At 19.2% G+C, this 14,682-nt stretch overlaps 5 protein-coding genes across 5 annotated transcripts; 2 read left to right on the top strand and 3 right to left on the bottom strand.

Annotated features, from left to right (window-relative positions):
• Nucleotides 1-30: 30 nt before the first annotated feature.
• UPF3B (regulator of nonsense transcripts 3B, putative) lies at nt 31-897 on the top strand (the record flags this gene model as incomplete). Its single annotated transcript, XM_028671132.1, has 1 exon — nt 31-897. The coding sequence occupies one exon, from the start codon at nt 31-33 to the stop codon at nt 895-897; it is 867 nt and encodes a 288-aa protein (XP_028527815.1).
• Nucleotides 898-1,690: 793 nt separating this feature from the next.
• Nucleotides 1,691-2,308, bottom strand: NMNAT (nicotinate mononucleotide adenylyltransferase; the record flags this gene model as incomplete). The annotated part of the gene is made up of 1 exon (XM_028671131.1): nt 1,691-2,308. The coding sequence occupies one exon, from the start codon at nt 2,306-2,308 to the stop codon at nt 1,691-1,693; it is 618 nt and encodes a 205-aa protein (XP_028527814.1).
• Nucleotides 2,309-3,234: 926 nt separating this feature from the next.
• PGAL8A_00239700 (conserved Plasmodium protein, unknown function) lies at nt 3,235-6,102 on the bottom strand (the record flags this gene model as incomplete). Its single annotated transcript, XM_028671130.1, has 3 exons — nt 3,235-4,451; nt 4,605-5,385; nt 5,503-6,102. 3 exons carry the CDS (start codon nt 6,100-6,102, stop codon nt 3,235-3,237), a joined length of 2,598 nt encoding a protein of 865 aa, XP_028527813.1.
• A 1,230-nt stretch (nt 6,103-7,332) lies between these two features.
• Nucleotides 7,333-8,199, top strand: PGAL8A_00239600 (conserved Plasmodium protein, unknown function; the record flags this gene model as incomplete). The annotated part of the gene is made up of 1 exon (XM_028671129.1): nt 7,333-8,199. One exon carries the CDS (start codon nt 7,333-7,335, stop codon nt 8,197-8,199), a length of 867 nt encoding a protein of 288 aa, XP_028527812.1.
• Nucleotides 8,200-9,681: 1,482 nt separating this feature from the next.
• Nucleotides 9,682-13,917, bottom strand: PGAL8A_00239500 (conserved Plasmodium protein, unknown function; the record flags this gene model as incomplete). The annotated part of the gene is made up of 1 exon (XM_028671128.1): nt 9,682-13,917. One exon carries the CDS (start codon nt 13,915-13,917, stop codon nt 9,682-9,684), a length of 4,236 nt encoding a protein of 1,411 aa, XP_028527811.1.
• Nucleotides 13,918-14,682: the final 765 nt, after the last annotated feature.

Genomic DNA, 14,682 nt, shown 5'->3' with positions numbered 1-14,682 from the left:
TATTTATGTTTAATTTAAAAAGAAGAAAACATGTATTCATCTAAAAGACCATATAAAATATTACAAAAGGGGAAAATAAATGACGATAATAAAAAAGACACTAATGAAAAGAAAAAAGAAGATATAGTTTGTGAAGATAGTAAAAAATATATTAGTGAGAGAAAAAAAAAAGAAGAATTAAAATATTATGGAAAAAGTTATAGAAAATATAATAACAAAAATTATGAAGAAAATGAAAGAAGAAAAAAAAGTTCAAGAAATTATAATTCTGGTAGTAACTATTATGAAAAATATTCAAAAATATATACTAATTGCAATGATGAAAAATTGAACAATCAAACATCATTAAAAAAGAAAAACGATGTATTAGTATCTTTGTTAACTCAAGCGAAAAATGATGTTAATAAAAAAAAAATTGTAGTAAGACATTTACCTCCAACTTTAAGTGAAAACCATTTTTTTGACTCATTTTCAAATAATCTGAAAGATGAATTAGATTATTACTATTTTGTTAATGGAAAGATAGGGAAGGATTCATCTTCTGATATAATTCATTCACGCATTTATTTATCTTTTAAGGATGATTTAAAAACAGAGGAGTTCATAAAAAGTCAACATGGCAAATTTTTTTATGACATAAATGGGGTTAGGTATAAAGCAATTGTATCATTAGCACCAAATCAAACACTAATACAAAAAAATAAACATGATGGTAGAAATAATACCTTAGAATCGGATGAATATTTTTTAAAATGTTGTGAAGAAATGAATAATCCTATTCAACCACTACGAAAAGATATAGATTATTATGAATTAATTAATGTAGTAAATGAAAATGGTGCTATACTATCTCCTATAGTTGTAGAATTAAGAGATAAATTAAAAAAAAAAAAATAAAAATAAGTTCTATTTGAAAACAACATAATTTATATAAATTTTAAGACGAAATTATGTAAAATAAAATATAACAAGAAACGAGATAAAAGTAGATAAAAGAAAATAATAACAAATAATAAATTTGTAAAAATGTTTCACTATATATTCAAGCACAAATGTCAAAAAAAACAAAAAAAAAAAAAAAAATAAAATAAAATAAAAAATAAATTTTAAAAGATATATTAAAAAAAATTTAAGTGACAAATTAGCAGAGAAAAAATTAAGGATATAATAGATGTTTATTGTTCTAATGTAGTTTCGGGATATATGATCAAGAAAAAAAGGAGAAAAAAAAAAATATATTTAGATTTATGATTAAAAATTATTATGCTTAAAGTAGTTATTAAATATAGAATTAACTCCTAAATGGAGGGTAGTTAAATCACTGATAAAATAAACAAAAAAAAAAAAATAATTTTTTTACAATTTTATAATTATAAAAACTTATCTATTTTTTTATATGTATTGTTAGTAAAGATAATAATAAAGAGAAAAAAAAAAAAAAATGAATTATATGATTTATTTTTCATAAATATAAGTAATTCTATTTTAATTTGTAGTATAATTATTTAGAAATAAAAGCATGAAATTATAAGAATAAATTTTCTATTATTTATTTTTATTTGATGTTTTTATTTTAAAAATTATTTTTTTAAAATATTAGATACATATATTCTGGCTCATAAAAAACAATAAAGTCCTTTCAAATTACTATATACAATAATATATATATGAAGACAAATAAGTTAAATTATTACATGTTGTATCGGTATAGGTTATATTTTTTTATATAATTAAGAATTAGAGGATTGATTAATTTTTTTAATTCATTTGAATTATCATTTTTGGTTAAAATTTTTCTTATATTACTTGATGAAATAAAATTAACTTCAGATAGCTGTTTGAATTCAATTAAATAATATTTAGGAAATTGTTTTAATATGTTTTTGTCTATTTTAAAATTACCCCTTTCTATAATTATAAAATAATTTTCTAAAATTAGCTTTTCACCATTATCCCAAAGAATTATGTCATTTAACAAATCAGATCCAAGACAAAAGTAAAAAGTATTATTAGGATATTTTTCTTTTTGCATTTTTAGTAAATCGTAAGTTGGAGTAGTTCTATTTATATATTCAATATCCTTTAAAAATATTTTATTTTTTAATATTTGAGATGCATTATTTATAATTAAGGAGAACATTTTGTATCTGTGTTGAAAGTCTGTTAATTCTTTATCATTTCTACATTTACTTATAACTACCCATATTTCATCAATCCAATTTAAATTAGAAATTTCATTGAGAACCATTTCATGTGCTCTAGTAATTGGATCAAAGGAGCCTCCATATATACATATATTTTTATTCATTTTATAAAAAAAAAAAAAAGCAAAAACCTGAATAAATCTATGAAATAATGATAAAAAAATTTTAGTGCTTAATTACGATTTTATCTTGTCATTTTAAAAAATATTACTTTTTTTTGCATTTTCATTTACGTATGCTTTTATAAACTTATTCAATTTTATTGTTTTTTTTTTTTTTTTTTTTTTATGAAACAGTAATTGAATAATATAAGATTATTTAAAACATCATGTATTTTATCTTACAAGAATATTTTTTATGAAAAATATTTTTTAAATTAATAAACAAAAAGATGATATTTGTATTCATATAAATTATTTATAAAAGTTATTTATTAAATGTAACATACAAAAAAACAAAAAAAGTAATTTGCATTAACAAGGAATAAAAAGTGTAATAAATTTTAAAGTTTTAAAAAAAAATTCACTCTATTAAAATAGAATAATATATAGAAAAAAAAATGTAATTTTTTTTATCATATTGAATTAAAACATTATACTAATGTGAAGAAAATATTGCTTCAAGATGAAATGATGCTATAAAAAAAACGAAAAAAAAAAATTGCAAAAAAAAAAAAAAAAATGGATTATTAACTAAAAAAGTATTTAAAAAAAAATGACAAAAACAAAAAAAAAAAAATTTAAAAATAACCAAAAATTAAAAAAAAAAAAAATGAACAATTGAAAAGCATTTAGGATTTTTAAAAAAAGTGAGAAAATAAAAATTGAAATATATTCAATATACTATAAAAAATACGTATATTAAAGAATGATAATAATAATTAAAACAAAAAAATACAATGAGAAATAACTGAAATTATTATAAAAAAGGAAAAAATGAAAATATATGAATTGAAAAATATGTGAGTTTAAACAAAAAAAAAAAAAAAAAAAAAAGAATGAATTTTAATTAAGTGTTCCTTAATTTTTTTTTAAATTTTCATAGCTGGTATAGCAATAGAATCTAAAGAGTCTTTAAGAATAAAAAAAGGTTTTATATGAATAAATGGTTTTTTTATTATATCTCCTACGAAGATAGGTTTTAAAAATGCAAAAGAAGATGTAAAACTGATGTTTTTAGGCAATATGATTATATGAAAATGCAAAGCTTCGTTAATAACTGATATTTCGTAATTAATTGTATCTTCGTTTGTTATTTTATTTTCATCTGAATAAATGTTTAATTTTGTTTTATTTATTAATGTTAAATTATCATTATCTATATTACAAACATAAAAATCGTTTACAAAGAAGTCAAAATAAATAACTAAATGTTCATGATATTGAATTAAAAAGCTTGGTATTTTAGAATGCTTTTCATTCAAAAAATTTAACTCATTTGTTCTTAAAATTATTCCAATTGAAACATTACTATTTTTAGTTTGAATAATCTGAAAAAACAATTTACATTCGCTTATTAATCTTTCATCTCCATATGTGAAGGCATATTTTTCCATTTTATTTTTTTTTTTTTGTAAATAAAAAGAATATTTTTGATTTGTAAAGTTATTTACACAATTAAACTCTTTATTTTCTTTCCATGGATCACATCGCTTCTTTATTTCCTTATTTAAAATTTTTTTAAAAATATTATCAAATAATATGTTGTAAACATTATTCATACATTCAATAAACTTTTTATTAGAAATTTCTTTTTTCTCTTTAGTAAAATTAGGAGGTTCAAAAGATTCTTTATTTATACTTTTATACAACTCATTTATAGTTTTTATCTCTTCTGAAATTGGTAAATTAGAAGTATTATTATTAATTATCTCATTTTTATCATGTAGTTGATCTTTATCTTGAATATCAACATAGGAATCTTCAGAATTTGTCTTACTATTTACCATAATTCTTTTATCATTTTGTGAATGATATCCTACATAAATAAAATTAGATGAGTTGCATTTATTTTCTAAAATTTCTTCAAAACAATTTTTTATATATTGTTGAATACTATATAAATATTCATTATTTAATACATTGAATCTAATATTTTGAAAAATTAAGTTTTGCTGTTTTGCATCACAATTGTTTTTAATTATATATTTTATAGATTCAATAAATATTCTTATTTCGTTAATCATTATATTATCCAAACTCAAAATATAGATATATAATTCTGTGTCTAATAAATAGTGATACTTTCCTAAAAGATATAAAATAAAAGACATAAAGTATAATGATATGAATTAAAAAAGAAAAGAAATATCTTTAACAAATTTTAATTAATTAAATATATATATATTAATAAAGATAAAAATAAAAATAAAATTAAATCAAATAAATTATAATTTTTTACCTGAGAATAAATAAAATCCTGAATCTGAAATTATACGAGTAAAATCTTTAAATATATTGGTCTCTTTGTAAACTGAAGAAAAATGTAAAACTTTAACTATATTTTCAAAGTTAGCTTTTTCATTAATTGCATCGATAATGTCATTTATGATGCTAATAATTTTTAAATTGATGCATTCCATGTACATAGTTACTAATAATTTAAAATCTAAATTATATAGATTTATATTTTTATAATATATATATCTAAAAATAGTTTGAATAGCTTCAGGATAGTCCGTCTTTAACTTCATTTTTATATATATAGGACCATTTTTTTTCTTTAAATTATAATTCTCAACTTTTTTTTCAATAACATGATAAAAAAAAACAGAAATATATTTTGTTATAAATAAATTAGAAATTATTTTATGATATCCATAAAAATTATCACAGTTCTTTTGTTTTGGAATTAAAATAATTTCTACAATATTTTTATCATAAGGTGCTATAAGAAAATTTTTTAACGATTTTACTTTTTCAGCTAATAGAGTCTCACTTAATTCTAAAAAAGTTATATTTTCTTGATTAATGTATTTTTTCAATTCTTTTGATTCTAAAGAATGTTCATTTCTTTTAATTTTCAAGTAATATTGCAATTCAAGTTGCTTTAAAAAATATATTTCGGAAATTTTTTGTTTTAATTGATAATAATGCACATCTGATTTCCTTTTTATTAAACTATTTTTATTCAATTTTCCTTTTAATATCATTTCTAAAATTTCATTACAACTATAATATCCCTAATAAATAAAAATAAATAAATAAATAAAATAAATTAAATAACAAAATATATACATTCAAAAAAATATATTTTATATGCGCATTTATGACTGTATGATTATATTTCTAACTCTTACCTTATTTTTTTTTTTTTTGTCTAATATGGAATATATTTTTTTATGAGTTAGAGCATATATATTTAGAAATAAGATATCATTGTGAATATTAATTTTTTCGTCTTTTATCAACTGTTTAAGTTTCTTTTCTACTTCATTCAATATATTATATTTACTTTTTGTTTTTAATTTTGAAAAATCCTTTACTTCTTGTAACTCATTAGTCAAATTTTCTTTATTTTTATCTTCATCTTCATTTTTACTTAATTTCTCAGTTTCCTTTTTTTTTTCATGTTCTTTTTTTCTATTTAAATAAATTGTATTTTCATTATTTTTCTTTTTTAAAAATTTATTTTCGTAATATTTCAATATATTGGATTTTGATGTAAAAGGTTTTTTAATTAAATCTTTTTTCTCTTCTTGTAATTTTAAAGCATTTTCACTTGCTTTTTTTACAATATTAACAAGAGATACTTTATTATCATATATGGTAATTAATTCATTTCCATCATCTAAGCGAATATCTTTTTTTTCACTTTTTTCTTTTTTCTCTATGGCACCCAAATCATTTCTTTTTCTCGTATCAACTGAATGTATTATACTTTTTGAGCAACAAATCATTTTAAAAAAAAAAAATACAAACTAGTAACAATATATACAAAAAAATGAAATATAAAGTTTAAATAAATAATTCTTATTAGAAATATAACAAAATTTTATAAAAAAACAAATTTTTTTTTTAAATGAATTAAAATAAATGTGTAGTAACCACAAAAAGTCATAATTTAGTTTTGATTAAAAGAATAATAAAAAAAAAAATGTTAAATATATAGTTTTACAACAAAAAAAAAAAAAAGAAAAAGATATACATGCATATATAATTTGACATGAGATAGATAAATATCAATATATATAGTAAGAACTATTTTTAGATATTTCTGTCTAAATAAATGATAAATAATTATTCTACGAAAAAAAAAAAAAAAAAAGAAACTAAAAAAGCGGAAGAAGTATAATTTAAGCTTTTAAAATATAATTCTAATGAAAAATTATTAAAAAGAAAAAAAAAGTGCAATGTTATTTCTAAAAATATTGATAATAAAAAATTAATATAAATACAAGAATTATTTTTATTTTAAAAATAAGTTTTATAATATAAAAAACTAATTTTAAAAATTAAAATAATTAATTTTTTAAAAGCATTTTTCGATTTTTATAAACTAAAAAAAAAAAAAAAAAATTAAAAAAAACAGAATATACAATTTTAAAAAACAAAAATAACATATATTACAATTCATCATCGAATAAAAACAAATGAATAATTAAATGAATAACATCAATACGTATTTTATAATCCATGGTTATGCTAATAAGGATTTTAAATTTTTTTTTTTTAAAATGTACAATTAAGAATTATTTCATGTTGCATGCTAAATTATTTTATTTTTCATTGATCAATTTTTTTTTATATTTTATTTTATCTTTCGCTTTTGTTAATTCATATACAAATTCATATGCTATATAATATTTATTTTTTATATATAAAGCAGCATTATAACAAATTTTTTATAATATTAAAATGTGCATAAATAATTAAATGAACAAAATTATAGAAGAGTATTAAAATTTTTTACAGTTATAAAGAAAAATAAAGAATGCACAATAGTGTGTTGGTATTTATGAATAATATATTAAAATGAAGTAATAAATAATACATTTGAATATATATATATATATATATAATTTAATTACATGCATAAATAAGCTACATAGTTTAACGTAAAACTGTATAAATAGCAGTAATGAATTAATAAAAAATGAAATATAATGAAAAACAAATAATTTAATAAAATGAATAGCAATTACGTAAATGAAATTTTTAATGAAGCTATTGAATATAAAGATACACAAAAAGAAAATAAAATAAAAATAGTTAATGATTTAGTTAAAAACTTCTGTCTTTTGAAAGAATTAAATTTGTTAGATGCTATTAAAAATGAGGAAAAAGTAGTTCCCAATATCAAACTGGATATTACGTCTTATGATAGCAAAAATATAATTTATGCTAATAAATATATTGTGGATTTTTTACAATTAAAAAAACAGAATAAGTTAAAATTAAAAGAAGAAAAGAAAAGAAAAAAAGAAAAGTACGAAGAAATATTAAATGAAAAAGATGTAATGAATATTACTAACACTTTAAACGAAAATGAATTGAATTTATCTGTCTATGAAAAAAATATTAAGAATTATAATGAATTAAATAATTTTCAAACTATCAATAATAGCTTATTCATAAAATATATTGATATGCCGACAATAAATCATAATAGCTTTCATATAAAATTTCTTCAGCTTTTAAATCTATTAATTAAAAACTATAATGCTTCATTAAATTTAATTAAAACACAGAAAAATGTAATGAATTATTTTTCTTTTTACACGGAAAATTTATTAATGAATAATAAAAAGTTAATAGAGAAAAATAGAAAATTACTTCGGAATAATTCTATTAATATGGAATTAAGAAGTAAGTTAACCGTCAATAATTGTACTGAAATAAAGTTACCTTTTACAAATCAAGATAATTTATCTTCTTTATTTCAAATACAAATTGATTTATATAGAAAGCATATTAATAATCTCTATAATCAAATTGATGACTTAAAAAAATTTTTAAATATATTCAATGTGCAAGATTTATCTTCTAATAATTAAAAAAAAAATATATATTAATTTTACTTGTATTGCATAATGAAAATATTTAATGCTTACATTTAAATGGAAAAACTCAATTTTAACAACTTTTTGATAAATTTTAGTAACTTTAACCTTTAAAGATTTTTGTTTTTTAGATTTAATTTTTTTTTTTCATTCATTATTTTTTAGAATTCAGAACAGAATGAAAAAATTCATTAAATACAAAATCAAATAATATTGATATTATTTCACATTATTTTTATTGTATTTTAATTTTTTTTTTTTTTTTTTCCTCTGAAAATAGAATGATACGGCCTATTACAGAACTACGAGAATAAATTTGTTTATGCAGTATATTTGTTTATCATATTCTATAAATTAATACTCAATATCAATTAATGAAAAAAAAAAAAAATAGAAAAATTTTAGTAAGAAAAATTAGAGCCTTTTATTTATTAAGGAATAAAATAGTTTATATTAATAGAAAGAAGAAAACAAAAAATAAAATTAAACAAAAATTTTTTATTTTCCAGTTTGAAGTCTAAAATAATATATAATATTCTATAATTTTTTCATAAATGAATTATTCTTATTTATTCCTTCTTATATATATGTATATATATACATAGACTTGTAAAATAAAAAATAAGCATTAACATAATACAAACCATGTAAATCGATATAAATATATACATTATTAATTTAAAATAAAGCTGAAATTTAAATATTTAATTAACTAAAAATTATATATTTCAATGGTATAAATTAAATATAACTAAAAAAAAAATAAAATATTTTATTTAAAATATAATTTTTTAATTTATACACCACCTTGATATTACACCTTTAAATTTATTCTTCATTACTAAAAATAATGATGAAAAGACTTTTATAATATGAGAAAAATAAATGAAATGGAAGGAAAACATATATTTCAATTAATAAAAATTTTCATGGTTTTTAAAAATTATTTTTCTTATATAAATATATATATATATATATCTGTATGTAGAATAATTTAAAAACATAAAAAATGAGTTCATACTCTTAATAATTTTTTTTTGTGAAAACTACATAATAAATTTTTTTTTTTTAATAGAACATAACGAATTCTAATATAATTTTTTTTTATACTATTTAAAAGCGAAAAAAATAATATAATAAATTTTTTTTTTTTTTTATCATATAGAAAAAAAGGATAACATCTGTCTACAGAGTGTTATCTTTTTAAATTTCATTTTTATAAAAAAGGAAAGATTATTCTCTTTCCAATATATGTAAATAATTAAATATAAATATGAAAATTGAATTCAAAGAAAAAACTAATGAGCAAATTATATATATATATATATATATATATATATATAATATATATTCCATTTTATTTTTTGTTAAACTTTAAACGTGTATTTTCTTGAATTATTTATCTAATTTATGAATAAAATGAAATATTTCTTTTTATAAATATTCATTATTACTAACATTTCTTACATATTTATTTTAGATACAATTACAATATGTAGTTTTTCTGCTACCCGTTGGTATTTTTTTTAATCGTAATGTATAATTATTAAAACTTGAATTATTCATAAATCCAGGTGTATTAAAATTATTATTTAATGGCATTTTATTTCGTACATTACTAATGAATAAATCTGACTCATATATATTTGACATTTTTATCGTATTACTTGGATTTTCCAGTACTTCAGAAGTGTAAGCATATGGTATATATTTATTGTTTATATTGAATAAAGAACTAAAGTTCTGTACTGTAGGTTCCCGTCTTTCATAAAAACTCTTATTATTATTTGGAGTACAGCATTTACTAAAAATCCAATTAGAATTTTGTCTTCCCTCTTCTGTTTTTTTGAATATTGTAACATGATCACATAAATTATTAATGTGTTTATATGGTACTCTTTCTGTAATTAATTCTTTGGATGGATTAAGTTTCATATGAAGTGATAAATCTCTTAAAGATACTGCCGATTTATTCCTATTGAAATTAAATGATGGATTTTCATATAAATTAGATAATCCATGATTTCCTACACTTTGATTTCTTTTTTTTTCTTCATATTTTTTATTAGTTTGCCCTTTATTTATAGTTGAAAGTTGAGGTACCTCTAATTTAGGTATATATTTAGAGTATGTATCTCTAATGTTTGTATTTAAGATTTTTTTCGAAACATTTATATTTATTAATCTTTCTTTGAGAGCATCATCTATACTTAATGGATCTAATTTATTTTTATTTTTTTTTAATTTTTTTGTAGATGAAGAAAGTGCAATAGAATGTGGTGTAGGTTTAACAGAAGAATTCGAAGTAGACATATTTAATTTATCATTCATACTTTTAGGTTTATGAATTCCTATTCTTGGAGTTAAATAGTTATTTTTTCCTTTATCCTTTATAGTTTTTATTTTTCCTGATACAAATTTTGTTAATTCATTATCTCTTCCTCTATTAGTTATTTCATCATCATTTATTACTTTGTTTTTTTTTGGAACCTTTTTATCTTTCATCTTAAATACATTGCTTGTTCCTTTTGGCAAAATTTCGATTTTTAACTTCCTCATTTTTTTATCCATTTTTATCTGTGAAGGTATAACTTTTATCTTTTTTGGAATTTTCTTAATTAATTTATCTTCTTTATTTATGATATCACTCATATTTATCTTCTTAGTTATTTTAGATTTTAGTTTTTTAACTGTTTTAACTTCTTTTAAGGTATCATTAATTTTACTATTTTCAAAAATTCCTCTCGATGATGTTACATTTTTTACTAAAATTGTTTTCTTATTTTTTCCATCACTAAAGGAACTAAATTTTTTTATAGATGAGGTGTTAGATTTGCCATTTAATTTTGATAATTTAGAACTTAAGGTTTTTCTATTTTTAAATAATGTTTTTTTATTAAAAATCCCATTTTCATTTATCTTATCTTTTTTTTTAATTTTATCTTGTTCAGATACATTTTCAGTGTTTTCAGATTTTGAAGATACTACTGTTTTATTTTTAGCTGTTCTTATCCCGTGAATGTCTTCAGTTTTAGATTTTCCCAATATTTTTTTTTTCAAAGTAGAAATATTGCCTTTTGAAAGTGTTGTAGAAACTTTTTTGGAAAGATTTTTATTATTTTGTGAATCATCCTGAAAATCTTTTTTCATTTCGGTTGGATTAAATGATCCATTTACCAATTTTCCTAGTTTTTTTTGGTCTTCTACGTCTTTTACAGTATTTTTAGTTAATGAAACCTTTTTTAAATCAGTAGATTTTTTCACTGATGCAATTTTTTTTTGTGTTAAAAATCTATGAATACTACTTTTTGTTAAATCACTAGTATTTTCATTTTTAAAATTCTTTCTTTCTTTCGAATTTCCGTCAATTTCCATTTTTGATTTAAAAGAAATTGAATTATTCTTAATTATTGCTTTTTGCTTTAATCCCAGAGGAGTTTTTACATCATGTTTTTTTGATAATAAATTATCATTTTTTTTTGGAACTCTTTTGTTTAATTTTAAGTCTGCACTTTTTTTTATATCAGCTTTTCTTTTTTCCATTTCTTTCGAATTTTTTACCACTTCTTTTTCTGGATCAGATTCCTTTTTATCATCTAATTCATTTTCTTTTTTTTCTGCTCCTAATTCTTTTTCATCACTTAATTTTTCCTTTTCTTCTGTTTCAGATTCTTTTATATCATCTAATTTCTTTTCATCCGTTTCCATTTCAAGTTCCTTTTTATCATCTAATGTTTTGTTTTCTTTTTCTTCTTGAGACTTCATGTCATCTAGAGCTTTATCTTCTTTTTCTGCTTTAAATTCTTTTTTTTCATCTGATGATTTATCTTCCTTTTCTATTTCAGGCTCTTTATCAAATATTTTTAATTCTTCTTTTTTTATTTCAGGTTCGTCTTTATCACCTAAATTTATCACATTTTTTTCTTCATTTATTTCTTCTCTTTTTATATCTACTTTTTTTTCTTCAAATGTGGATTTATCTATTTCTGTGTCATCTTTTTTTTTTAAATCATTTTTTTCTGTTGAATCTTTAAACGACTTTTCTTTCTTATCCTGAGTATCCTTATCTTGTATTCTTTTTTTTTTATCTTTTTCTTTAGGTTTCATTTGTTCTACTAATTTTGAGATGGGTTTTTTTAGTAGAATTTTTTTTGTATCTACTGGATCTTTCGGTTTTTTAACAAGTTCTTTTTTCAAGGAACTAATTTTCATTGTAAATTTTGGCTTTGTTAAAAGTTTTTGAGAAAGTAGTGAACTTTTTTTTTCTTCATTAGGGACATTTATGGTATCTCTTGATTTCTCAGAGTTATGGATTTCCTTATTTTTTTTTTCTAATACATTTTTTATATCTTCTAATGTCTTTTTTGCAGTTGCTTTTAGTGGAATTTTATTCTTAGCATTTTTCTCTTTATTTAACAAAGGCATTATCTTAGGTGATATTTTTATAAATGATTTTTCCATTTTATTAAGATTATTTTTTTCTTTCTCTTCATTAGAAATTACCTTTGAAGGAACCAGATTTGATTTAATTGTTGCTTTAGGATGTAATTTTGGATTATCTGTTATAGTATTTTTTTTTGGTAAAACTCTAAAAGTACTTTTTTCTTTATTAGTATCTAATGGTTTTCCCATAATTGCGCTTTTGTTATCAGTAGGTTTTTTCACTATATGTGCTTGTTTTAAAGAATTTTTAAGCAATAAAGGAGGTTTTTTTTGTGTGTTAGATGATTTAGGTAGTCCTGATATTTTATATAGAGATCCATTTTTATAACTTTGTTTATTATTATCTTTAGGAATATTTTTTGTAACTGCTTTAGCTGGAACACTGTATGATCTCTTACTAGACAATGGATTCTCAGATTTTCCACTTAAAGTTGGATTTTTTATACCTATATTTTTTGCAAAATCTTGAACATTAAGTACTTCCAAAAGTCCCTTAACTTCAATATATAGCGGTCCACTACTATTAGTCCTAGTATTCGTTTTCTGGGATGGAATAACACTAGATTTTACATTTATAGAAACCTTTTTTTCAAGGTTTTTATCTTCATTTTTTTGAATATCTTTACCATTTTTTCCTGTTTCAATTATTTTGGATGAATTTTTTTCATTCTCATTCTTATTTACAGGATTATTTGGTATTTTTTCAGGTAAGTTTAAAGTTGAAATATTTTGATCAGAAACTGGATATGGTACAGAGATCTTCTGTTGGTTAATTTCTCTTTCATTAGTATTAAAATTCTTATTACTATTTGAAGGATCTAAACGTGTGCCATTATTTTCCTTCATTTCTTCATTAACTCCTTTTGAGTCATTTTCATTTATGTTTTCAATTTCTTCTTTTTCATTATTATCTATTTTTTCTAGATTTTCACTTGGTGTTTTATCTATTTTTTCGATTTCTTCTTTTTCTTTATTATCTATTTTTTCTAGATTTTCACTTGGTGTTTTATCTGTTTTTTCGATCTCTTCTTTTTCTTTATTATCTATTTGTTCAAGATTTTCAAATGGTGTTTTATCTGCTTTTTCTATATTTTCAAGATTTTCACATGGTGTTTTATCTGTTTTTTCTATATTTTCAAGATTTTCACATGGTGTTTTATCTGTTTTTTCTATATTTTCATTTGATGTTTTATATTCTATAGCAGTTTCTTGTCTTTCTTTTGTAGAATTATCTGACATATCGATGTTCACATTATTTTTAATATCCATTACTACTAGGTTTATTCATTACTATTATATAAAAACTTTTTTTTTTTTTTTTTATGTTACATAAGTGAATAAATTAAAAATTACTATAAAAAACAAACAAAAAAAAAGATAAAATTTTTATATGTGTGCATAAAAAAAAAAAAACATAAATTAAGAATTAAAGTGGCTAGAGAATAAAATAAAATTTTAAAAGCATGCTATAAAATATTTTTTTATGTATAAAATAAATAAAAAAAAAAAAAAAAGTTATTTTAAAATTTAATTATGAATATCTTATTTGTATTAATTGTAACCATAAAAGAAATTAAGTATATAAAACAAAAAGAGAAAAAAAAAAAAAAAAAAAAAGCTATAATATTTTTGAAAAAAGTATTGTAGGTGACTTGCTAATAAAAAAATATATTAAAAAGAGTTTAAACAATAGATATTTTTATATATACAGTTATCTCCAAAATTTAATAGATATATATAAAATTATTTATCACATTATTATAAATTAATTAAAAATAGAAATGTAAATGCACTAGTAGATATAGTAAGGTTTTTGCACTGTTGTAAAAAAAAAAAAAAAAAATAATAGCTAGCTTAGGGTAATAAAATTTTATTTTAGCATTACTTTAATATTACAAGATCATTAATTTTTATAAAAGAAATTACATAAATCATAATTACTGATTCTATTCATATATAAAAGAGTAGGAAATGTTAAAAAATTAAGGGAAATTTTTTAACATTTTTTTTATAACGTGAATTTTTGTGATATAT

The sequence above is a fragment of the Plasmodium gallinaceum genome (assembly GCF_900005855.1).
Source record: "Plasmodium gallinaceum strain 8A genome assembly, contig: PGAL8A_v1_76, whole genome shotgun sequence".
NCBI classification, from domain to species: Eukaryota; Apicomplexa; class Aconoidasida; order Haemosporida; family Plasmodiidae; genus Plasmodium; species Plasmodium gallinaceum.
The sequence above is the reverse complement of the archived record's forward strand: the minus strand, read 5'-3'. Positions and strand labels throughout refer to the sequence as shown.